General features: G+C 40.6%; 3 protein-coding genes across 5 annotated transcripts in view; 1 reads left to right on the plus strand and 2 right to left on the minus strand.

The window, feature by feature from the left end:
* Window positions 1-558: 558 nt before the first annotated feature.
* LOC146690637 (inosine-uridine preferring nucleoside hydrolase) lies at window positions 559-5,639 on the plus strand. Of its 3 annotated transcripts, XM_085433650.1 has the most exons (8): window positions 559-730; window positions 864-924; window positions 1,056-1,135; window positions 1,305-1,492; window positions 3,196-3,378; window positions 3,668-3,779; window positions 4,181-4,317; window positions 4,424-5,639. In XM_085433650.1, exons 1-8 carry the CDS (start codon window positions 706-708, stop codon window positions 4,769-4,771), a joined length of 1,134 nt encoding a protein of 377 aa, XP_085289776.1. In that variant the 5' UTR covers window positions 559-705; the 3' UTR covers window positions 4,772-5,639. The 3 variants fall into 3 exon arrangements, with proteins under 3 accessions (XP_085289776.1, XP_085289778.1, XP_085289777.1); XM_085433651.1 differs by lacking the exon at window positions 864-924 and having other exon boundaries at window positions 563-730; XM_085433652.1 differs by lacking the exons at window positions 864-924; window positions 1,056-1,135 and having other exon boundaries at window positions 561-730.
* Window positions 5,255-8,230, minus strand: coa5 (cytochrome C oxidase assembly factor 5). Its single transcript, XM_085433653.1, has 3 exons — window positions 7,391-8,230; window positions 6,114-6,197; window positions 5,255-5,994 (listed from the first exon to the last, which is right to left on the minus strand). The coding sequence occupies exons 1-3, from the start codon at window positions 7,490-7,492 to the stop codon at window positions 5,953-5,955; spliced, it is 228 nt and encodes a 75-aa protein (XP_085289779.1). The 5' UTR covers window positions 7,493-8,230; the 3' UTR covers window positions 5,255-5,952.
* Window positions 8,231-9,985: 1,755 nt separating this feature from the next.
* The window catches only part of mgat4a (alpha-1,3-mannosyl-glycoprotein 4-beta-N-acetylglucosaminyltransferase A), a 30,315-nt gene continuing 17,015 nt past the window's right edge, over window positions 9,986-23,285 (minus strand). The window contains exons 3-16 of the mRNA XM_085433654.1: window positions 22,889-23,029; window positions 17,430-17,563; window positions 17,269-17,315; window positions 17,014-17,127; window positions 16,055-16,130; window positions 14,705-14,819; window positions 14,098-14,228; window positions 13,898-14,005; window positions 13,746-13,820; window positions 13,504-13,622; window positions 12,437-12,515; window positions 12,055-12,115; window positions 11,777-11,889; window positions 9,986-11,682 (exon numbers count right to left, since the gene is read on the minus strand). Of these exons, the coding sequence (XP_085289780.1) occupies window positions 11,656-11,682; window positions 11,777-11,889; window positions 12,055-12,115; window positions 12,437-12,515; window positions 13,504-13,622; window positions 13,746-13,820; window positions 13,898-14,005; window positions 14,098-14,228; window positions 14,705-14,819; window positions 16,055-16,130; window positions 17,014-17,127; window positions 17,269-17,315; window positions 17,430-17,563; window positions 22,889-23,029 (1,340 nt within the window). The 3' untranslated portion in view covers window positions 9,986-11,655. The remainder of the gene's footprint in view (window positions 11,683-11,776; window positions 11,890-12,054; window positions 12,116-12,436; window positions 12,516-13,503; window positions 13,623-13,745; window positions 13,821-13,897; window positions 14,006-14,097; window positions 14,229-14,704; window positions 14,820-16,054; window positions 16,131-17,013; window positions 17,128-17,268; window positions 17,316-17,429; window positions 17,564-22,888; window positions 23,030-23,285) is intronic.

Consider the following 23,285-nt stretch of genomic DNA (forward strand, 5'->3'; position numbering starts at 1 on the left):
ATGGGGCAAAGAAAAGCAACTGGATGAGATAGAAAGGGAGAAATTAAATTCTCAAGACTCTGATGAAGTCAAATGATGATAACTGCTGCTGCAGTAAATGTAAGAAATCTGCCAGCATGAATAAATACAAAATTACAGAGTTCTGGTAGCTCACTGCTGAGATGTATAATCTACATCATTCATAGTAAATGTCCTTTTTCCTTCACATAGATCCATTGTACAAAAAAAAGAAATTTCTATTTCTAAACAGTGAAAAAAAATTGAATTTTTCTGTTTTAATATTTTATTCATTACGTAATTACTATGGCGTGGTATGAATAGCCCACGAGAGAGATCTTTCTCAGCAAGAAAAGCTGTAAAAAAAAAAATTGTTGCAGTTAGACATGAAAAATCTATGCCCTCCTTCACATTTTCCACAGCCGTCTGGCAGACTGAATTGAACTCTCTGCTGTGCCAGAATAAATTAAATAAATACATAATTAAATAATTTAATTTGTCACTAATTAAATAAAATTTGAAATAAATAAAAAGATAAACTGGGAACCTCCTATCCCGTGCTGCAGAATATCACTCCAGCTCACTGGGTGGCGGTAATCTACCCGATTGTTAGTGTTAACCACCGAAGAAGAACCAGCGGCAGAAGAAGACGAAGAATAAGGACCCAGAAGCAATTTGTGTTTCTGTGGGACTTTGTAGCAGTGGCTGATGTTTTGTCGACCTCTGTGGAAAGGTGAGGGATTAACGTGTTACTTTTTCTTGCTGGACTCAAATCAGGCTTTGCTTGTTTACGTTTATTTTACTGCGTTTAACTGACTGCTTAGTTTTAGAAAACACAGCATCGATGCTTTATTCTGTCATTTCAGGGACATTTCTTCTGCAAAAAGCGCTTTGTAGGAAGGATTTAAGGAAGCAGTCTTTCCACAGGTTGATTGTAGTTCCGTCACAGATTATGAATTTTAATCAGCAGACCATAAAGTAGATGGAATATTAACTTTTGCTACTAGGACAAGGTCCACTGTCCATTCAGCTTTTCGTGTTTTTATTGCTGTTCAAAGGTTGTTTCCAGTTGAATTTGGCCGGTTCCCGTCTATGAGAGTGACCCACTGCAGGTTATCCTTCTGTCACACTGCTGCAGGTAATGATGTGAAAATAGCATACGTTTCTGTTTCATATCAGGTTCACTGACTGAGATGGTGTAGCTGATCTCGGTGTAGCTGATTCCTGCCCTCTTTATCACAGTGCAAAGACCGTGTTCTTTCAGCTTAGTTTAACCAGACACTTGGATAACTGTGTTCTTACCGCAGGGTCCAGGATGAGGAAGAAGCTGCTGTTGGATGTGGACTGTGGCGTGGACGATGCTCAGGCCATCATGATGGCCCTGGCTGCCCCCAATGTGCAGATCTTGGGCATTACCTGTGTGCATGGAAACACCTCAGTGGAGAATGTGTGTAAAAACGCACTGCGAGTCCTGCAAGCCTGCAGTCACCTCGAGGTAGGGTGCTCTGTAGTTGCACACTCGTGTTAAAATCAAGTAGCGTGACATTGTTGGAATTTCCTGGCCTCATGTGATAAGCGAGGTTGCATTTTATAGAATTGTCTAACAATGAGGAGTTGTTCCTCATGCCACATGACCCGATGCAGAAAGTGGACAGTTTGAAGGAGTTTGCTTTAGTTCTCTAGTTTTGTCCAAATTCTCTGAAAATGAAATCAAGCATCTCACATATTAGTTATTATATTAAACCAGCTACTGCTTGGAAACAATTGGGCAAAGTTAAACACAAAGCACCTCGTCTCACTCAGAGGAATATTTTTGTTAATTCAGATTTGTCAAAGTGGTCAATTGTTGACATTTACTTAGTTTTTTTTAATGCATGTATTCATAACATGAATAAAGAGAAATGAGCACACAAGTTACAGGATTTATGTTCATCCATTTCTCAAGTTAATCCTTCCACATGGAGATGTACCTTTCTACTTTTTTCCAAACATACAAAACAGAAGACTGCCAGTTTAGGCCGCTTCAAAAAGGCTTCAGGATAAATGAGTAACATAAATCAGGTGTTTTATTAACCCTCTTTACCCTGGAGGATGTACCAGGCTGTATCTGTTATTAAAATACACACAGCATGGCGAGCATAGTACTCTCAGTGGTGAGCCCACCTTTATTTTTATTGCTCCTTGAAATTTTATTTGAATTTCCCTTTGGAGGAAATAAAGATTTTTATCTATCCTTCTATCTATGTTAGGTTGAGCTCTGTAGTCGCCTCTCCCTCATCTGCTTCTGGTCACTCTGAATACTTTCAGCTTTTTCTTTCTAGGAGAAAGAAGAACAGAATATATTCAGATGTTACTCCAGAGATAATTATTTTGGTTTTATTGATATACAAAGCTGAGAGGGCTTTTCCTCGCGATCAGCACTAACTAGCTTCCCTGCTAAAGTAAACCAATACTGTTCTTATTATGTTTACCACAGAATGACCATTGTCAGAAGGTGGAAAGTCACTCACAGCACTGTTTTACCTCTGCTGAGAGGGATGAATCCGAAAATTAGATTTTATACAATTTTTTTTCTTTCTAAGTGTTTGCTATGTAATATTCATTCTAGCAAATTGGGGTTAGTATCCTGCCCAAGGATATTTGGCACACAAACCTTCTAATGAGCAGATGACCTGCTCTACCACCCGAGCTACAGCCACCCCAATTCACATGCACACAGAAGGTGTAATAAACTCTAAACACTTCTTGAAATTCACGTAAGTTTCATAATTGACTAATCTGATTTGCTCCCCCGTTTACAACCTTGTTTACGAGCCACTCTGACCTCTCAAGTCATCAGCAGATGGTTTAACTGTTCCCAGAATGAAATCTAAGTGTGCTGAAGGTGCTTTCAGTTAGTGTGTTCCAGCTCTTTGTAACAAGCTGCTGACCTGAGATCAATTACATCTGTTCCAACACACAGAAACAGACTCAAAAGCTTTTTATATTTAAACCTCTGTGTTCAGCACATTGAGTTTGAACATAATGAAATGTGTTCTATAAATAAAAATGCCACTGCTGCTTAGTGGCAGTATGTTCTAGCTTGAAACAGAAGTCTGAATGTTACAGTTGCCTAAAAGCTGAAGTTGGTTTGGGAATGCTGATGGAATAAAAGCAGGGATGAATTATAACCGGTTCTGCGTTTGCATGTTTCTGCAGATTCCAGTGTTTAAAGGCGCTGCTATGCCGATCCTCGGCGACAGCGGCATCAGCTCGGGGCACTTCCACGGGAAGGATGGCCTGGGTGACGCTCCTGACTCCAAGGCTCCCGGTTTGGAGCTTGTTCAGAAGGAAAACGCTGCGATTGCTATGATCAGGATTGTAAACGAGAACCCAGGAGAGGTGAGGAATGTGTGAGTGATAGACCCTCAGAATGAGATTGTGATAGTTTCCATATTTCTCCTGTAAGTTGCTGTCAAATATGACAGTCTGTCTCGCTCTCTGAGATGTCTGGGCTCCTCTCATCATGTGCGCTAGGGAAAGTAAACACATGACGTCGCTATGTCAGCAATAAATGTCATTAATATCACAGTGACATTTTCTTTATCACGTAAAAGGTTCTGGGGGAAAGCTCTCTGCGCTTGCACAAGTGCGCTTTTTGCAAAATTTTAATCCGTGTGTCTTCTCCCAGGTATCTCTGGTTGCCACGGCACCCCTCACCAACTTGGCTCTGGCTGTGAAGATGGATCCATCTCTGCCGAGCAAACTCAAAGGCCTCTACATCATGGGAGGCAACACTGAATGTCAGTAAAACACTGTCGCTTCATAAGTCTACATAGGGCCAGAGGATATAAACTGTTTATGAAGAAATACACGTTAGAATGAATTCTATGGTGTTTCCAGACAGACGTGACTAAATAACCAGTGGACCCATTCTAACAGCAGAAACAATTATTTAATTGATGGAACATTTAAGTCGTTAGCTGTTGCTTTTCATTACCAAACTTTATGAAGTTTTCCAAGTATTGCTTTCCACCCTTTCAGTTTAAATTAATCTCAAAACAAGGTAATTGGATTTATCAGTAACATTTTGTTTACAACATAGTCCATCAAATATCAACTGGTAATTTATTATTTTTTCACCAGAATTGTAATCTTTGTCTGTGTGGGGTTCTCATTATTGTCTCTACCCTGTGTAATCCAGCTCGAGGGAACACCACAGTGTGTGGGGAGTTTAATTTTGCTGTGGATCCAGAAGCTGCATACATCGTGCTTAAAGAGTACCGCTGTCCCACCTACTTGGCCGGCTGGGAGTTCACCTGCTACAACAAGTTAACCTGGGTAATGCCTGTGTTTACACGTTTTAGCGTTTAGAAGTTGATTCGTGCTACATGTTTGTCGTCAAGTGACCAAAACAAAACACTTTTCTCTGCTCGCACTTCAACAGGAGTTCTGCGATGAATGGTTGGCGCAGGACACCAGTAAAGCTCGCTTCATGAAGAAGATCTTCCACCACAGCTACCAGGCGGCGCAGACTGAACGCTTGCAGAAAGAGTGCGTCGCGGGTTCGGGTTTCATTTCCTGCGACTCGTATGCAGTGGCTGCCGCCATAGATGATTCGTTCATCATAGAAAGCGACCAATACCCAGTCAGCGTGGAGCTGTCAGGCACGCACACCAGGGGCATGATGATAGTAGACACTGTGGGTTTCCTGAAGGACGCTCGCGAGGTTTGTCTCATGAGGAAGGTGGACTTGGAGAAGTTCAAGCAGATGATGATGGCAGCTTTACAATAATATTTAAATCGGCCAGAAGCGGCACCTTTACAGGTTTGTTTTTATGGGGCGGGTAACGTGGACGTCCAGGTTTGTGAATGCGATGATTGAGGGTCCAAGTCCCTGTTTGAGTATTAAAATTGACATAATTTCCTTAGGGATTAATAAAGTATTCTAATTCTGTATTCTGATCAAACCACCAGTCTTCCATCAGTCGATGATTTGCTCAGCTACAGTCATGCCTTCATATGGAAGAGTTGCGTGGCATGTAAAACACCCATTATTATGTGAAAGAATGCGGAGCCTAAAATAAAGAGCCCTGCTTAACAGAAAGTTTATAATCACTGTTGTGATCGGCCAATCTCCCGCTAGGATTTTAGAAAGCCTTTATATTTCCTTCATAATTACTGTGATGGACAAGTGTTGTAGTTTTGCTACTGAAACAGACACATCCCATGATATCGATGCTCAGAGTTAATAAGAAGGGAAAAAAAAGGTCTTGAATAAAAATCAGACTTCTCTTTATTTAATGACACTGAATTTGAGCTCACTCTTAAATGGACTCAAAAATGAAGAGTTTTGAGCCACATCTGTTTGTTTGTTAGTTTTTTAATTATAGTCTAATTCTGAAGGCGTTGAACTGACTTTAATTGTGGATTGACCCAACTGTGAAGGTACATGGGGAGGACATGAAGAACTTGATTTGCTTGTTCTGTGACTGAAGAAACTGTTTGCAATGGTGGTCATAAGTCAGCACCCTGCATAGAGCAGAAACTGCAAGCTACACCTGGGAACTGACTGACATAGCACTGCCTCTCTGCAGGACACCTCATTTGTATAATGTTTATACTGTAGACAAGTTTGCTATCAATCAGAAGTTCAATATAATGTTTTGAAACAAAATCTTGTCCATTGTAATCATTAATTTATTACAAGTGTTTGCATTTCCTTAAACACACACTCATCCAACATTTTTCTCCCAAGAAATAAAAACTCCCATCGATCAGAAGAGTTGTACAGGTTTTGTCCCCAGTCCTGCACTTCGCTTGATTAGTCGGTAATCCTGTTTTCAGTGCGTCACCAACTTTCTCAACACATGTCCACAGCAGGTATTTGTAACGCTGGAACATTCCCTGGACATCAATGCACGTACTCGGAGCTGCTTGAACCCTAAAAAGATGCATCAGATTTCGCCTGGTTCCTCATTCTCCTTTCCTTCCTCTGAATCTTGACCTTGCATCCAGCTGTAAACAGATGATCTTGGTTAAGTTTTTTTTTTTTTTTTTAACTGCACAATAAGCCCCTATCAGAAATTAGAAAGCTCTCTGTTTTAATGACTAGTTGACTGTTTCCTAAAACTCACCATTGACCTCTTGCACTCAAAGAAGGATGTCTGCAGGGCTTTGCAGTGGCCTTCCTTTAGACACTCACTGGGTTTCTTTCCCTCCTGAAAAAATAAGAAACCACTTCATACACTGGGCCCTTCCTATTAGTAAAATGTACATTATATCCACACTGTATATAAACACAAGTATAACTGGCATCGGTGACATACCATTAAACACTGGATCCTCTTTACTCATATAAGAGTGGACAGGATCACCACCTGTTTTTTTCATGTAACCTCACAGTGATAAACATTTTATTTCACTTTGTGAGCTTTCTTTTTTTGATGATACTTGCTATGGAAGGAGTTACCCCGGCCTCAGGGAAAGATTCCTGTGAGGATTCTTGGAGTCATTTCTGACCAAATATGTAGGACTGCTTTCTTTCACCTGCACAATATCTCTAAAATTAAAAATATCCTGTCTCAGGGTGACACAGGGTGCATTTATTATTTATAGGCTGGACTGCTGTCATTTATTATTATCACGCTGTCCTAAAAATTCCCTGAAAAGCTTTCAGTTGCTGCAGCGAGGGTACTGTCAGGGACTAGAAAGAGAGGATATTCCTCCCATACTGGCTTCTCTTCATTGGCTCCCCGTTAAATCCTTTTAACACAGAAAGTTACGAATCGCTTGGCTCTCAGACTGTTAATTTGTGATTACAGGTATTTTTAAAAGTAGAATGGGAGGCAGAGCCTGCAGGCTTTCTGATCCTGTTTACCCAAGTCTTTCGCTATTCCACGACCTCATGGTGTTTTTTATCGAGGTCAAGAAAAAGACGAAGTAGTTGTTATTTATTTATTATATTCGACCACAGCTCCGGTCAGTTAAAGGCACAAAAAAAACAAGCAAACATGTATTTTGGGGAGACTGCGCCGACTTGGCTAATGTGGTGCTGCTAATTCTTGTTATTGGCAACATTTGACAACCCAGCGAAATGACGATCGTAGGACAGGTGTAAGTTTTAAGGTAAACAAGTGTCGCCAATCGACAGAAAGAAGGACAACCAATAATAATCTTGGGTAATATGTAATTCATATAGTTTCTAGCAGCTGTTAAACTAAAGCACTGTCTATGGGCTGTACTCTAGGACAGTGGGTAGGCTACAAAGCATGGCTAACCTCAGGAATCTTTCACAAGTATTTCTTTCCCGCGCTTTATTTATGGCTCTGTCTCCAGATTGTCTTTTAGGTGTAACAGAATTGATTGCTTTGGTTTTAAGCTAAGCACCCTCAACTAGGGTACATTAACTTACCTTAACAACACAGTCGTGCTGAAGGAGACATGCCTTAAAGTCTTCTCTGATGCCTGCGCATGCTCTGTTATCCTCCTCCTTGTCTTCGTAATATTTCGGCATTGTTCGGAATTCAATTTAACACCAGTTATCACCGTACTAGTAAACTAACAAGTGAGAAAAATCAGCTAGTTCACAGCACTAAAACCGACGTTATTATGAAAGCTGTAAGCTACCATCTTTCTGAAATGGCATGATGGGAAAACGGAAGTACTCAGCTATGCATGCTGGGAACGATTGTAGTTTTCCTTGTATGTTTTTTTATTCATCAACTTGCGAAAACTTAACACGCTGGACTTTTAGGTCTTATTTGCAAAGTTTTCAATGTCTTTAATTAAACCCGGTGATGCAGATGACATGAATAATGCAAGTAGAACAAAATCAACACAAAATGGCCATGGCTCGTAACAACTTTTAGCATTTATTTGGGAAGATGTCCAATGAAAAATGATGCAAGTCAGGCATACGCATGTACACGATGAAGGCACATGAACTGATGGATGTTTGGAGGTGAGCAGCAGCTGTGAAGCAACACTCCTTTCCTGTTTGCCTTCTACTTTCTACAAATGCAGGAAGGAGCGGGGTCCTAAGGATCAAATGACCGTTTCATGCCGTTTACATGCATTCAGTTTGTTTAAATATGGATGCAGCAAACTCTCAAAACAGCAACTTGAGTTGCATTTTCTCCCATCTCCTCTGTAAATGTGAAGAATGTACCACTTTTCTTTAGTCAGCTCAGGTTTGATCAGGGGGCAGAGGAGCCTGCTATGACCCAAAAGGCATTTTTTAATGAATTACAAATAATAACTAGAAAGTGCATTTTCTGAAGAAACTGCAGTGTGAATGCTTGAATCTGAATGTATGCATTGAAATGAAATAATTACTGAATTTAAGTTAAAAATTTTGAATGAGATAAAAAAAAAACCCCGAATTTAACCTGAAAACAAAAGTGCTGAACTGCTAAAAGCTGAAGGTTACACAGAAGAAGAAGTTGGAAAAAAGCTGAAAATGTTTTAATTGTAAATTAGAAAAACCTAAGAAATGAGAAAAGAACATTTAGAGTCAGAAAACATCTGAAAGAATATTAAAAGGTCATATTCTTTGAATCACTGAATGACTAAAATGTGATCCCTCCACTTGGACCCACACAGTTTAAAAAGTTTACATCTCTGAGCTTTGAAAGACAAGATGTTGGAAAAAGAACAACGATGGCGACGTTTTGAGGGTAAAATGATGGCTGTAACACTGTGGACACAGCAGCAGTTGAAAGAGAAGTGTTTAAGATGAATTTTGGCAGAGTGGCAGAGAGAGCTCGTTAAGCAGGCAGGTGTGAGCCTGGTTGCTATAGTGACCGCACCCAATGGCTCCATACACACGGACACAGACATGCACCTCACTTTTGCTGCTTAAAATGAACAGAAAAGTCAGGCCGAAACAAATCGTTCCCAAATGAAAAGTAAAAGTCGTATTGACAAAATTCTTTCACTGTGAGCGACAGCAATGTCTAGTCTACCAAATTCTCAGTTTTCATGTCTGTGGAGTTTATTATATGGACGTGGTGACAGTGGAAAGACACCATGCTCTTCTGATTTTCAAACGAACCTTCTGAGCCATTTTAACATTAGAGTCTATGGAAGAGTTGGAGGGAGGAGGCTGTGCATTGGTGACATTTATGAAAGAACCATAACACCTAGTACAATAGTAAACACATTGGATGAAAGAGGACAGCCATGGCTACGTTTTGAGGGTAAAATCATACCTGTAGAGCAAACGCTGCGGACACAGCAGCAGTTTTAAAAAAGATTTTAAGATTATTTTTTTTGCTCCTCTCACTCTAGCAGTTGAGCTGCCTCACTCTAGCCCCAACATTCCGTCCCATACACACCCATTATAAACTCTGAAACGGGTGAAAAAACATCATGAAACTTAAACTGGAACTGAAGAAAAAGTATAATAGATATTGAAAAGATAAATGCAAGTTGAATAGTTGAATGTCTTGTCTTCGTTTTAAAGTTTGAATGGTGGCTCTATGTCAATGTATGTGGAAGTAGTAAGAGTTTAAAAATGAGTAAGTTGAATGAGGATTTGAAGGGTCTCCCCATTGAAATACATTATAAATTTTTGTTGAATAAAGTTGAATAAAATTAAAAATATAAATGTTAAAAATATGAAAAATGGAAGCAGTGTTGTCCAAAAGAATAGGAATCTAACGGTGTTGGAATGGTTTTTCTAAGTTGAACGGTTTTGAAGGAGTAGGATTACAAAAAACGTACGGAATACAGAATAAAATATAATAATAATAATAAAGATTACAACAACAATACTGTGAATGCTTTTCAAGCATTCACACTAATAATGCACATGAACAAGCGTGATTAGTCAATTAAAAAATATTCATATTGATTCCACCAAAAGGCACTTCACTACCCCCTTGAAAAAAACCCTTTTAACAAGTAAAAATGAGTGAAGTTCCACTTTAAAACAGCTTCCACTCAGTAAATCAGCCACAAATACAAGTTGATTTCTAGAAACTATCAGAGAGGCAAGAGGAAGTAATAGAGAGACATAAATTGTTACTGTATTTATATATACAATCAGTGGCACTCTCCACAATTATCAGTAGTCATAATATTATGTCCAATCAAAAAAAAACTGACACATGACTGGACAAACGAATTGCAATGTGGAGGAAAAAAACGTGGGAAAAATGGAAAACTGGGTACAGCGATGAAGGCTAAGATTGTAAAAAAGAAAGCAGTGCAAATCACGCCGTTTCAGATGGTCGTCTGGCACAAACCCTGCTCATTTACCACTTTCAGCACAACACACAATTATTGTCGTTGACATCCAATCACTAATTGGACTGTGTGGGTTCAAAATATTCAAAACATTAGTATATCCAGCAATTGACGTGTAGGCAAACGTGAGCGGGAATAACGTTAAATACTTTCAAGGGACCAACATATAAGGCACATATTACCAATTTCGACCCACACAGCTACAGCTTTGTTCAGCAGATTTCCTACGATCAAGTTTTTTTTTATCAGTTCCAATAAATTAGTTATGACATTTTGCGTCAAAAGGAGAGAAACAATAAGAAACTGAACCAAGCTATTTGTACTGACAGAGAAAGCAACTGCAAGTAGCTGTTATAATGAAAATAATATGTACAATAGCATTTAGAAAAGAAAAACGCACAAAAGTACACAAAGACACAGACTCTGAACTACCATAAACATCTCTTGATAGAATAAAAATATATTTTACCTCTTGTACAAATTAAAGATTTATTTCAAATAAATTAAATCACCTTCATAGATCGTCAGTCGTAGCTGTAATAATATATCAATATAACAATATATTCCTTCAGGAAAATGGTGCCAAGGCAATGTCCGATTGATTTCCTATAAATGGACACTGAGGTCATACACAGCCTGTCAGATAAGAGGTGTTGGTATTCATTGTCTTCATGGAGTAGGGTAGTTACCACTGATACTGGCATGTGGTCAAAGGTGTCACCGTCTGGTTACAGGCAGGATCTTTTTAATGGTAAGCTCATCCTGAGTGTGTGTTTCAGGATAAGCTGAGCATTTAAATGGAACCCACACCTTTCTAGATGGAAACATTTTTTTCTAATGTTTGGGCTGGTGTTGATCTGGAGCTCCGTCATCTCTGCAGAGAACAGAGAGCAACTGGCCACTAGTGATGACAACATTCTTGATCATGGCAGGCTTCGCTGAGGCGCTAGTGACAGTGCAATGCCCCAGCTCGCCCAAAAGGTGGCAGCATTGAGTAACTGAAGGATTTGGCAGCATCTACACCAGTGGCCAGGTGACCGGTTCTCCCTCAGATGCTTGATTAATTTGTCCCAGTATTTTTTTTCTGATTGTTTTAAAAGCTGCTTAACAACAGAGCATGGATCAAAAGTCCTCACACACTCCGCTGTTGTTTGTCAGACAGTAGTATTCACATTCTCACAAATAAACGAAGAGCAAAAGAGTGAGGGAGAGAAGAATGAAGAAGGGGAGAAACAGACTGATGAGAAGCAAAAGTATATTAGGGAGAGCGGGGGACAAACAGGTGGCATTCGTCAGACAAGCTCGGACGAGCAACTCTAAGCCCTAATGACTTTACTGCTGGTCGCTAGGTGCCAGGGGCCCTGCATAAGCAGCCTAGGGGGGCTCTGTTCCCCAGGGGCCATCACTCACGTAGGCCCTCAGGACCGTTCAGCTTGTTACCCTTTTTATATGTATCTGTGGGGAAACAGGTACAACCATGGAGTTAGTGCATTGATATTCATTGTTTATTGTGCAACACATCAACAGATGGCAAGTGTGATTGGCTTACTTCACTGAGAATGGCCCACACAGCAGAGTCCTTGAGAACCGAAAGTCGGAGCGCAACAACAGGATTCAGCGAAGGATCTACAGCCCCTTCGGCCACACCCTTTTCAAACTGACCTGTGTGTTTAAATAAACAGGCACACCTCAAAACTTGTAAGCGATCAGAGGCAAAAACGATCCTTAACCTTAACTGATTTACACATATTTTCTAAACCAATATGCTAAAGCTAACTAGAAAACATGTATTTAAACAGCATGTAGCAATTCATTACATTCACATACCGATCCTATAAAAGCGATCTTCAGTTCGCTTGTACTTGTCTTTGGTCTGAAGTCCACTTTCCTAACATAAGAGGGCAACAACAGATGGACAGCGAAATGAAATGAAATAAAACACTCATCTTATAATCTTAATGATGACTCTCATTTGAGCTGCATTCAAAGACATGTTGGCAACAGTTCTCAAAGCGTGGCGCACAGTGTCAGAATGAATCACCTCTGGAAGAGTATGCGATTCTGTCACACTCACATTCCTGTCAATAATCAATACCCCACGTCCCTCAGAGCAGCCATTCGATATAATCTAATCAGAGCCATTCACACACCGCACCAGAGAAAGGTGGCAGACGTGTGTAAGAGTCTGTGTGTGTGGGTGTTTTCATACCGAGACGGGCAGTATTTCCACCGTGGTGTTCTCGATCTTGTCCCCTGGGTGCTCCTGGTTACCGCTGCGAAACAGGAACCTGCCAGTCAAATCAAGCACATGTTTTAGCGCCGTCATTCATGGATAAGCATCCCTGCACTTTCTTTCTCCCCAATGGTACCAGCCACACAGATGCACACAGTCTGTCAAATTGGAGCTGGGAGCCAAGACGGCTGAATTTGGGTATGCAAAAGTACACAAACCCGCTGCACGCTATATCTGAGCTGAGACAACTGGGTACACCAACTTGGTTAAAATGTCCAGGCTGGTGTTTCTTAGATTTCATATTCAAGCCATTACTATTATTTTTAAATACTATAAAATGCAATATTTCTGTCTGCTCTGCTTAAACCTGCCAGTATAGTTATTAGCTCCTTGTTCCCTTTCTACCCTCACTCCACAGAGAGTAGGAAGCCGGCCTGAAAATGCTTCATTTAGAGTAAATGGTAAATGGCCTGTATTTATATAGCGCTTTACTAGTCCCTAAGGACCCCAAAGCGCTTTACATATCCAGTCATCCACCCATTCACACACACATTCACACACTGGTGATGGCAAGCTACATTGTAGCCACAGCCACCCTGGGGCGCACTGACAGAGGCGAGGCTGCCGGACACTGGCGCCACCGGGCCCTCTGACCACCACCAGTAGGCAACGGGTGAAGTGTCTTGCCCAAGGACACAACGACTGAGACTGTCCAAGCCAGGGCTCGAACCGGCAACCTTCCGATTACAAGACGAACTCCCAACTCTTGAGCCACGATCGCCCCCATTCGTACTCTCATTAGCTCATCCCGTTCCTTGGATTTGCACTGCACAGAAAGCACAAAAGCTAAATCTGAATAAACACTATCTCTAAACTTGATCTCTAACCTTGGGGTCAAGGTCATTTTTATTAGGTGGACCTATGGTATTAATTTGAAACTTGAAAAGTATGACACCTTGTTTGCAAATTTGGATGTCCACGTGGCTTGCCTGTTGGGGCAATAAGGGGTAAAAACCACACAAATAAAGCAGCTCTTTATTTACCTCTCTATGCTAACAGGCCTGTCAAATTTGAACAGGATATAGTCTCCAGCAGTAGGAGTGATGGCCCAGAAGAAATCCTCCCCTAGATACGTCTTCTCCAACGTGTGACCCTGATAAACCTGAAAGAGACACGCTCTTTTATTCCTCACATCATTTTGCAAATAGCTAATTATATTTTTATCTGTAATTATTACTAGTAACTATACAATGAATACAAAGGTACCAAAACTCCAGAGTGATACCTTCATTGAAGTGGAGACCTCAGCAGGTGGGTTAACATGCATCTTGTGCAGAAGGGGCTTCAGGAAGTCCTTGTCCTACACAAAGAGGAAACAAGTGTTTCTACACAGGAAGACATTTCAACTGCTGTGGAAAATAAACACCCGTGACTCACCGTAAGTTTCTGAATCTTTCCAGCGAGAGAGGAATGGAGCCCCACGTGCTGAAATAGTGAAGGTCTAAACCGTACACGAAGGCTGGACTTCTGCCTCTCACAGTGTTTCTGGGGGGGAAGTGGCAGGAGAACAATGGTAAGACCTATTTTTGCTAGACTATTTCTCTCATTCATACAAGTAGTAGAAGTAGAATGCATACCGCATCTTTTTCAGGATTGCAGACTTTGACCCACAGAATATGGTCCAGCAGCCAGTCGATGGGCTTCTCTTTGTAGAACATAAAAATGAACTCAACAATAAGGTTCAAGTCTGGAGCCTGGAACATTTTTCCTGTAGGAAACAAGTTTATAGACATTCATTGATCCTCCACAGAAGCTCATTAGCAACAAATTATCTGCAGCAAGATGATTAAAGCATGAAAAGGGCTCAGGGGACTTTCTGGTACAGAGTAAACAAGAGAAAAACAGAGCAAATCAACAGGAATTAATACAGCAAGAAAGTGAAAATACTGTTTTGGAAACCTCAATTCTCTAAAAATCTTAAAAGGCATGCAACATGAGCTAAAGACGTACCCACTCCTCATTTACTTTTGTTTTTTCCTGCTTATTGCAACTACCTAATTTCCATAGTGATCAATATCACTTTCCTCTTTCTTTACTGGCTGCTCCCAATTTGCTTCATTTCATTTCACTGTTGTCATAATCAAGTGCTACAGGATGGAAATGCCTTATCACAAATGTGTTTTTGCTGACTGTGCTTTGTTTTGACAGAACACTGGTGGATGCTCAGTGCTTAATGCGTAGTACCAATGAAGCCAAGCTGAGAGAACTCCAGGATCATCCAGTCTTCTGAAGACAGCTGCAGGGCAAAGTTCTTCATGGTGGCAAAGTAGTTGGGCTTGGCCACAATGTCATCCTCCAGCTAAACAAACACACACAGGAAAATCAGACTGTAAAACAGAAGAAGCCCTTAAAGTTTAGGGCTTTAATTGTGGCATAGAGGGTGAATAGTAGGAGGGAGACTCTTCTATTTTCACACAAGCACAGCTCTCTGAGCTCAGTTAAGAAACACTTCTGAGTTTGCGCACTAAACTAGAGTAGCGCGACGCTATGCTAGGCAGTACCTTTTGCCTTCAGGTGAGAGCACAGTATGGAAATGACACATCGCACAAAGAAGACAGAAAGATAAAAGATCACAGCAGTTACATTCAGTTTTGAATGGCTTGTATAAGAATCAAATCCCATATGTGACATCTACTTTAACTTCAGGGCTGCAGAAATCTAAGAGGATCAGCCTACTAAGTAAACCTAGCTACAACAATAAACCATAGTGCCTCTGAAAAATGACCTGGTTTTCATTGATAAAAGAAAACCTGTTTCCTTACTATGCATGAAAACAGGCTTTCACATTTGCAAAAAATACATCGCAGTCCATCCAAATCTGGGAACTGAGTGTGTAACATTTTGCATAGTCAGCCTAAATTGTTGAGCACAGTATATTTCCAGTGTGATACATGTTTGTTTTGGTACACCCTGTCATTCGCTCTGCTTCAGTTCTTATCTATGAGCTATAGCATGCTAGTAGGATTAACTGTTAAATCTGGGCAGACACCATCCAATTTTAATTACGCACTACACGTTTTAATCGGCCTCCCTGTAAGGCCAAAGCCGGAGTCTTTTCTGCTGGCAACAAACCAACAATGACGTGGAGCTCAGAGTGGAAGTGAAAGAGGTCAAAGGCTTACACAGAAATTCCAATAAAGTTTATTCAACCAAGATGACTGTGTCCTCAGTGTTGCCGTAGCAGAGAAAAGGAGAAAGTTTAGTCTTGGAAGTCGATAAAATAGAATAATTTTAAATGACTTTCAGAGCACGTAAAGCCTCACTTTTGATTCTAAAGCCCAAACTGGACTGTTGGATAAAACAGATAATCAAAGGTCAATATGAACATGTTGCACTGTTCTTACTGATGAACTTTTTTTTAAAAATATTTCTATTTTTAACGTTTAATAAAAACAATGAAGTAGAGAGGAAAGTAGAGAGGGACATGTACCGAAAGGTTCTGGGTTCGAACCCGGGCCGAACCAGTAACAAACCAATACCAGAACTGAACAAAGTGTGTGCTCAGCTTTACATGCTACTGCACCAAAGACATACCTGGACATAATAAACTCCTTTGCTTACAGCATACATCATGAGGAAAGAATAATCCAGGTTCTGCTTCGTACGCCATCTAAAAAAAAAACATTAAAAACAAACAAACAGATTATTGTATTTTCTTCTCAGGAATATCATATATGTGCACGCAGCATGTCAGACACTTTGCTTTACATGCAGAAAGCAAAGCTGTAGTCTCGGCTACACACAAAGTTGCAGCAGCAGACTCTGAATAATTGATGAACCAAACTGTCACACTAATTGTTTGATCTACAAGGTGTTGCAGATTGACTGAAGGCAGCAGGTGTTCTTGTGTGGGAGGTGCCTGAGGGTGCACATGCACTGTCACATATACATACACATACTATTAATAAAAAGATCAAGAGAAGATACAGGCTGAGGGCATGGATGCACACTCACACAGAAAATAAGTGTGTAATATACAACACACCACAGCGAGCATGTTCAACAACACACTGTACTATTTATATCCCCATCAGAAGCATCAGTGCTAACAAACACCCACAAATGAACCTAACACACAGTCCTATTATTCAAGTGTGTATTGTAAGTCTTCACAAGTGTTGGCTCAAACTGCACCATGAACAGATTTTTAATGAAGCCAGTTGTTAGCCTACTACAAAGCGAAGATGAGTAGGGAGGATAACAAGAGCTGAACACTACAGAGAGACAGAGGCAGAGGGTGCTGCTGCTGATGACCTTGATCTGACTTTGAGAAATGTCTGTGGAATACTAAGTACCTACGCAACCTACCTAAAAGCTCTCGCCTGCTCTCTCCCCTCCTACTTTCCCCTGACTCATCCTTTATAGTTTTTCTGCAATCCTCATCACAGCTCTGCCCTATTTCATTCTCCCAGGGCTGATTTCTCCACCGTTTCCATAATAATTGCCATCACATTTTTTGCCCTCATTCAGTGTCACAGCTCTGACTTCCATACCTGACTCTCTCTTTGGAGTCTCCAAAAGTCTCTTTGAGGTTGTTGAGATCGGGGTAATAGGAAGCTGGTGGGGAGATCACCTCCAGCAAGCCTGAGCTCAGCTCTGTAGAAAACCTGGGGAATGAAGTCCATTTGTGACATCAAATATGGGACACACACACACACGCATTTACAGTCTTTTCAGTCCTTAACAATATTTATACTTTTTTGTTTATACCCATCAAAAAAAAAAAAAAAGCAGAAAAATATACTCACTCTTTCTCCAAGCCAGCAACCACGCTGTGAACGTATTCCAGGTCAGTCTGGATCGATCGTAGCATAAAGACATATCAGACAGAGACCTTTTAGAATAATTTTTCTTTCACTGTGCAGAACACGGTGCTATGACTCATGGTTTATAAATGCGAAAATCTCACCTCCCCAACAAAGACTATAATGACACAGTCGAGTTTTTCCTCCGGTGACAGCTTGTCTATTAGCGAGCGCAGCGTCTCTGACAAATAAGACTTCACCTTCCGCTTCACGGTGGGGATCCCCATCACCATGGTAACTAGGAGGAAGACGGAGACAGGTGAGAAACAAGAAGAGTCCAGGGCTGCAGAGGTGGCGGTTTAATCAAGTGGATCCAAAACCAAATAAAGTTTGCTGTTAGACAACAGGCCAACACTGGCCTGAAGCCACATGAACAGCACTTCATGCCCACAATGACAGATGTCAGTGGGAAGGATGACTGATGAAGACGGCTTGTAATGCATCTGCAATACCATGCTTTGTGTTCTTAACGAAATGTTCTCTTTAATCAACACTAACTTAAAGGCAAAGGTTTCCCAAATTACTGTGTGAAGGCAAAAACTAGTGGACTTTAGACATAGGTTAAAATAATATATAAACTTCTATTATGTGACATTAATTTCAACATTGGATCTGTAGAACACTCTTAAAGTTAAAATAATAATCATTAAATAAAAAAGTAAGGCAGGGCAAAGCCAAGAGAAATAAGGAAACAAAGCCACAAAGTAGAGCTGATGATTTAATCATATACTTTTATAACCTCATATATTCTAGGGTTTTGCTTTATATGAATAATCTAAAAGTTATAGTTATGGTAATATAAAAACAAAATTTCACATTTTGATAAGCTGGTAAACCCAGTCTGTTAATATATGGCAGCCAACCTAAACTGTCATCAGTTAATTTACTACATATGCTGGGAGAAGATTAAAAATAAACAAAGAAACAAACACCAGTCACAAATTATGAAGCTAAGTGAGCCCTCAATTAGAAGGAGACGTGACATCCACAATAGAAATGACATCAACTAACATTACATTTAGCTGATCAACATTAATTAAATCGTTAAAACATTTATTAACATTTGTTATTAATATCTTAACAACATTAAGATCATTAGGAAATTTAATTGTATGACCTCTTTATGGCTGATATTGAACAGGGTTATTTTTTTATTATTGAGATATTTGCCGATATCTACACCAGACTGAAAGCAGTTTATTTTACTTTGAAGGACACACGAATCACCTTTTCTGGCGAACATGATAATGATAAAATGAGTGAGCAGAAAGTGTACAGCAAGCCCACACTGGTGTGAAAGTAATCAGGCTGGCTATCTGACAAATAATTTGTGTTTTCCTGCAGCACGAAAATGGCTATTCATCTGTATGCCCCCTTTTTTATGTTCAGCTTTCTATGTCTATATTGCATATGTTGCATTTAAATCCCAAGTTCACACATAAAGGAGGTTTGGGGTATTTTACATAAGCTGTACAACGATGTCCAAGAGGAAAACATCCCAGAGCTCTCTGGGAGCTCCCAGAGAGCTACAGTGCTCATGAAAGTTACAAGAGACCTCTTAGAAAAAATTATGACTGAAGTGCACGTCATGTTATGTGCATGAACCTGTGTGTATGCAGGGGTGTATTTGTAGGGAGCACCATGCTAACTGAGCCAATGTGGGGACACGAGGGGCTACAACAAAAGCATAAAACAAACTTGAGGTGTGGATAAGTGAGGAGCAGAGTGAGATTGCTCCAGAGCGTGGAGAATCTGTCCCAGTTCTGCTTTGTGTTTTTCACATGGAGCTCCATGTCATATAGCGACACCCACCACCACTACCAAGAAAGTAGGTCGAGGATGAAAGGAGAATGTGGGAGGAAGGAAAAGAGACAGAGAGTGGCAGAATAAGAGAGGATGGCAGACAGTGAATGAGTGATAATGCATGCGAGTGCAGCACGAACAGGCCCGACTCCAGCGTCTCCCCTCCCCATGTCCCTTGATCAGCTCGCCCGCATCATTCTGGCACCCTTTCATCTCCTTCATGTAAAAAAAGCATTTCTGTCTGCTTCTGGCACAGCAGTGAAAGGACTGCGTATGACAGAGCATGCATATAAGAAAAGCAGGTCTTCAACTATATCTACAAATAAGGCATTATTTGTTCCATTACTCTCCAAGTCTGGGACAAAAGGTATATGTACACTTATGGCCATATTTTATTGGACAAATGCACAATTTTTCTACTTTTGCCTCTGTTCACTGTCATAGTGAACTTTAAAGTCAACCAATCAATATGTGACAAAGTGAAGCCTTCAAGCTTTAATTCAAGGAACTTCCCAAAATGTTTAATTGACCTATTCAGGGATTTCAGTCATTTCCCCCTTTTTTTTATTTTTATTTTTTATTTAGAGGATACATATAGAATACAAATATAATAATAAATAAGTCTAGACTCCATGGACATCACCAAGTGCTCTGTTTCCTCGCTTAAGATCCTCTGCCAGGCCTTTACTGCAGCCACCTTTTATTGGTGCTTGTTTACAGGTTTTTATTGCTTCAGTAACTAAAAAGCATGTCGTACTGGGTTTGAGATAAGATGACTGACTTGGCAATGGAAACTCTTGGGTTGGTTTTGTAGTATGCACTGGGTCATTATCCATTTACTGAGAAGCGCCTTCCAATCACTTTTCCAACATTTGACAGAACCTGTGCAGACAGGATAGCCCTGTATACTTCACAATTCATCCTGCTGCTTCTATCGGCATGATCAGTAAACACCAATGGCACGGTTTTGGGGCCAGCCATGCATGTCTATGCCATAGCATTGTCTCCACTTAGCCTGACAGATGGAAAAAAAAAAAAAAAAAGCTTTTTAACACTTGCCTTGGGTTAAAATCTGCACACGCCCTGAACTGTTTTTTTTTTTTCATCAGCTAATTTAGATAATGCTTCAAAATAACTGCCTGCAGACGTTCCAAGTGACAGGATGTGCTCTTTAGAAGGACTTTGGCTGAACCCCAGTCCTTGGTGTAAAAGTGGATATGACTGAAGCAGATATGACAGGATGTTAAAAATCTTTAGAGCTAACACTAAATTAATTGGTTTTGTGTTGTTTAATGAAATGTTAAATGGCAAATGGCCTATATTTTGTACAGCGCTTTACTAGTCCCTAAGGACCCCAAAGCGCTTTACACATCCAGTCATCCACCCACACATTCACACACTGGTGATGGCAAGCTACATTGTAGCTACAGCCACCCTGGGGCGCACTGACAGAGGCGAGGCTGCCGGACACTGGCGCCACCGGGCCCTCTGGTGGTCTTGCCCAAGGACACAACGACCGAGACTGTCCGAGCCGGGGCTCGAACCGGCAACCTTCCGATTACAAGGCAAACTGCCAACTCTTGAGCCACAATAATGAACTACGATCCCAGCTAAGATCCCACTGAACACAGACTTGATATTTACCACCGCTTTACATGGTTTATATGAAAATGTGATCCAGGCAAAAGAGCAAAGAATAAAACATGCAAAGATGTGGTTTGTTCAGCATTTTGTTGCATCACGCCTAGTTTACAGAGACAAGCAGGGCAGCGTCAAACAGTATCGGAGAGATCTGTGAAGCAAGTTACGTTTAGCCCTCGAGGTAATTTACTTTGCTTTTTTGTTTTTTCCAGTTGTGAGGAAGAAAACAACAGCGTGTGTGCTAAGAGAAACACATAACTTCCTATGATCAACAACCGAGCAGCAACAGAGATCACTGTAAGAAATTTCTCATTCTGGAAAAAAAGGATGAAAAGAGGTCTTCAAGTGTAGCCTGTGACATGTTAAATAGATGGTCAGCAGAAGCAAATACTAGTGTATAACTGATGTTGCTTAGCAACGGACAAAGCAGTCATTGTGTAACGGCACAAGATGACAAGCAGATGACTTGCTAAAGGCTACATATGTGTGACCCGGCACGGCTCCTTTTACAGTAACACTCTTGTTGACTTTTGTCTGAAGGGATTTCAGGCAGGTCTCACTCCAATCATATAGGTCTCAGAGGTTCCTTCAACGGTTTCTTTCTCTCATCCTCATCTCTTATCCTCGCTCAGTGTCATGTCCTAATTTTCATAGCTATAATTATCCCAATGTCAGATATGCTTAGAGTAGCAAAGAAACAAAAGGAAGGGTTAAAAAAAAAAGCTAAGATAGATTAAAAATAACAAACTAAGAGAAGAAGGGGCATTAAAGGCATTGTTGGTATCGTGACACAAAACTTCTCAGCAGCCAGCCAAGTATGCCATATGACATGCATGGTTAGTGGAGGGGCAGAAAGCGTGTGTGGAGTCATTTGTCTCTGTGACCCACCAACCGCACAGATCAGCGACTACTTCCCAGCAGCAACAACTCCAGCTCATTTGTGCATTCCAGTGAAAACAACTGACAGCACTTTAGAGGGGAAAGTTGGTGACAGGATGACAACAGGCAGCAACAAACTCAGCATCATCAGTGGGAAGGCTCATGTCTAAAAGAAAGCCAAAATGCAGGTAACATATACAATCTGTGAAACATCAGATGGGGTGGTAACAACCAAGAGATGGCAACATCAGAATTTGCACTTTTTTCTTTAATGTAGTACCTTATTATGTAACATGTGCTTTATTTGACCAGCACTTGGAATTTGAGGGTCACCTTCTCACCAGCCAAAGGACGCAGATTAAAACAGCTTTAAACTTTTCTCCTGTAGTTTAGCATCAAGGAACATATGGCTTTAGTTTTAATGTACTTTTAGCGTTCCATCAGCTTTGTGCTTATGAGCCACCATACCTTCCGCTACTTAACCACTGACCTGGCAGGCAGCCAGAGAGAAGTAAACTATTTCTCCGAGTTGTCCCTGTTTTGTTTTCCTTTAAAATGTCTTAAATCTAAATTTGTCCAGCCATTAACTGCAATGTGAAAACATCAAATGAACTGTTTGGCACTCAGGCCAACTATCACACTTACAAAGCCAAAGTAAAAAGATAAGTGAAAGTAAAAAAGTAACAACAATTCTCCAGTTCCTACTCATCAGGATGTACGGTACTCATCCGCCTTGTACTCACACAGACACACACGGGGGCAGGGCTGATACACACAGGCATGTTTATTGATTACCATCTTCACACTGTTCTAAAGCTCTTTCATAAGAACCCAGAATGTATGTAGCTCGGGTGGCTTATACAAGTAAACAGGAAAAATGTGTAAGCAAGTGAAGAAATAAGTCAGAGGAACAAAGGAGGGTAATGTGAAAGTGAAATTATTTGAATCTAAACGGTTAGACTACAAAAAAAATCAAACACGGACTACAATTATCTCCAACTGTGCAAATATTGTTTTGCATAGCTCAGTCCAGATGGGTACTTGTTGTGAACTAGTCAAAGAGTGAAAACTTGTTGAGACTTGATTTTCTCTCTGGTGTAATGAGGATCTCTGGAGGGTTTGCTGTGCTTATGCAGGATAAGCATGCAATGCACATTGCAGAGAAAAACAAAACAAAACAGAAAGCCTTGTAAATTAGGAACATTAAACTGAATCTGCAGTGTAGGTATGCACTTCTCACCTCCAGTGCGGCCAAGACCAACCTGCACTGCGGGGTGCAGGCTGCCCTCATTGTTGAGGAGATGAGGCAGGTGGTGGTAGATATTTGGCACCTGAAGAGGTTTCCTGTTTGCTAACTCCTTCAGGAGTTTCTGTGTCTCATCTGAAAACAAGCACAGAGAAACACATTAAGTGAAGCGCTCTTCCTCATTTTCATGAAACATTTAAGAGACATGACCCAACTGTTTACACACAGATCATGTAACAATGATATTCTTGATGGGAGATGGGAGTATGTCATCCCTTATTTTGATTGTCTTCGATAGCATATCTCTGCCATTACAATCACTTTAATGACTGAAAAAAAGCAACAGAAGCGTCATCTCTTCAGAATAAATGACTTTGATGTGGATTACTGA

This window comes from Copadichromis virginalis, linkage group LG16 (genome assembly GCF_057382275.1).
Source record: "Copadichromis virginalis isolate Kocher_CV1m ecotype Utaka linkage group LG16, C_Virginalis_male_GT1.1, whole genome shotgun sequence".
Classification (NCBI taxonomy): domain Eukaryota; kingdom Metazoa; phylum Chordata; class Actinopteri; order Cichliformes; family Cichlidae; genus Copadichromis; species Copadichromis virginalis.

Excerpts from the sequence above, each read along its gene's own strand:
- LOC146690637 (XM_085433650.1), top strand. The coding sequence starts at position 706 with ATGTTTTGTCGACCTCTGTGGAAAG. Across the intron at positions 1,136-1,304 it reads CTTCTGTCACACTGCTGCAG|GGTCCAGGATGAGGAAGAAG; the intron begins GTAATGATGTGA and ends TTCTTACCGCAG. Across the intron at positions 4,318-4,423 it reads GCTACAACAAGTTAACCTGG|GAGTTCTGCGATGAATGGTT; the intron begins GTAATGCCTGTG and ends GCACTTCAACAG.
- coa5 (XM_085433653.1), bottom strand. The coding sequence starts at position 7,492 with ATGCCGAAATATTACGAAGACAAGGAGGAGGATAACAGAGCATGCGCA. Across the intron at positions 6,198-7,390 it reads AGCACGACTGTGTTGTTAAG|GAGGGAAAGAAACCCAGTGA; the intron begins GTAAGTTAATGT and ends TTATTTTTTCAG. Across the intron at positions 5,995-6,113 it reads TTGAGTGCAAGAGGTCAATG|CTGGATGCAAGGTCAAGATT; the intron begins GTGAGTTTTAGG and ends ATCTGTTTACAG.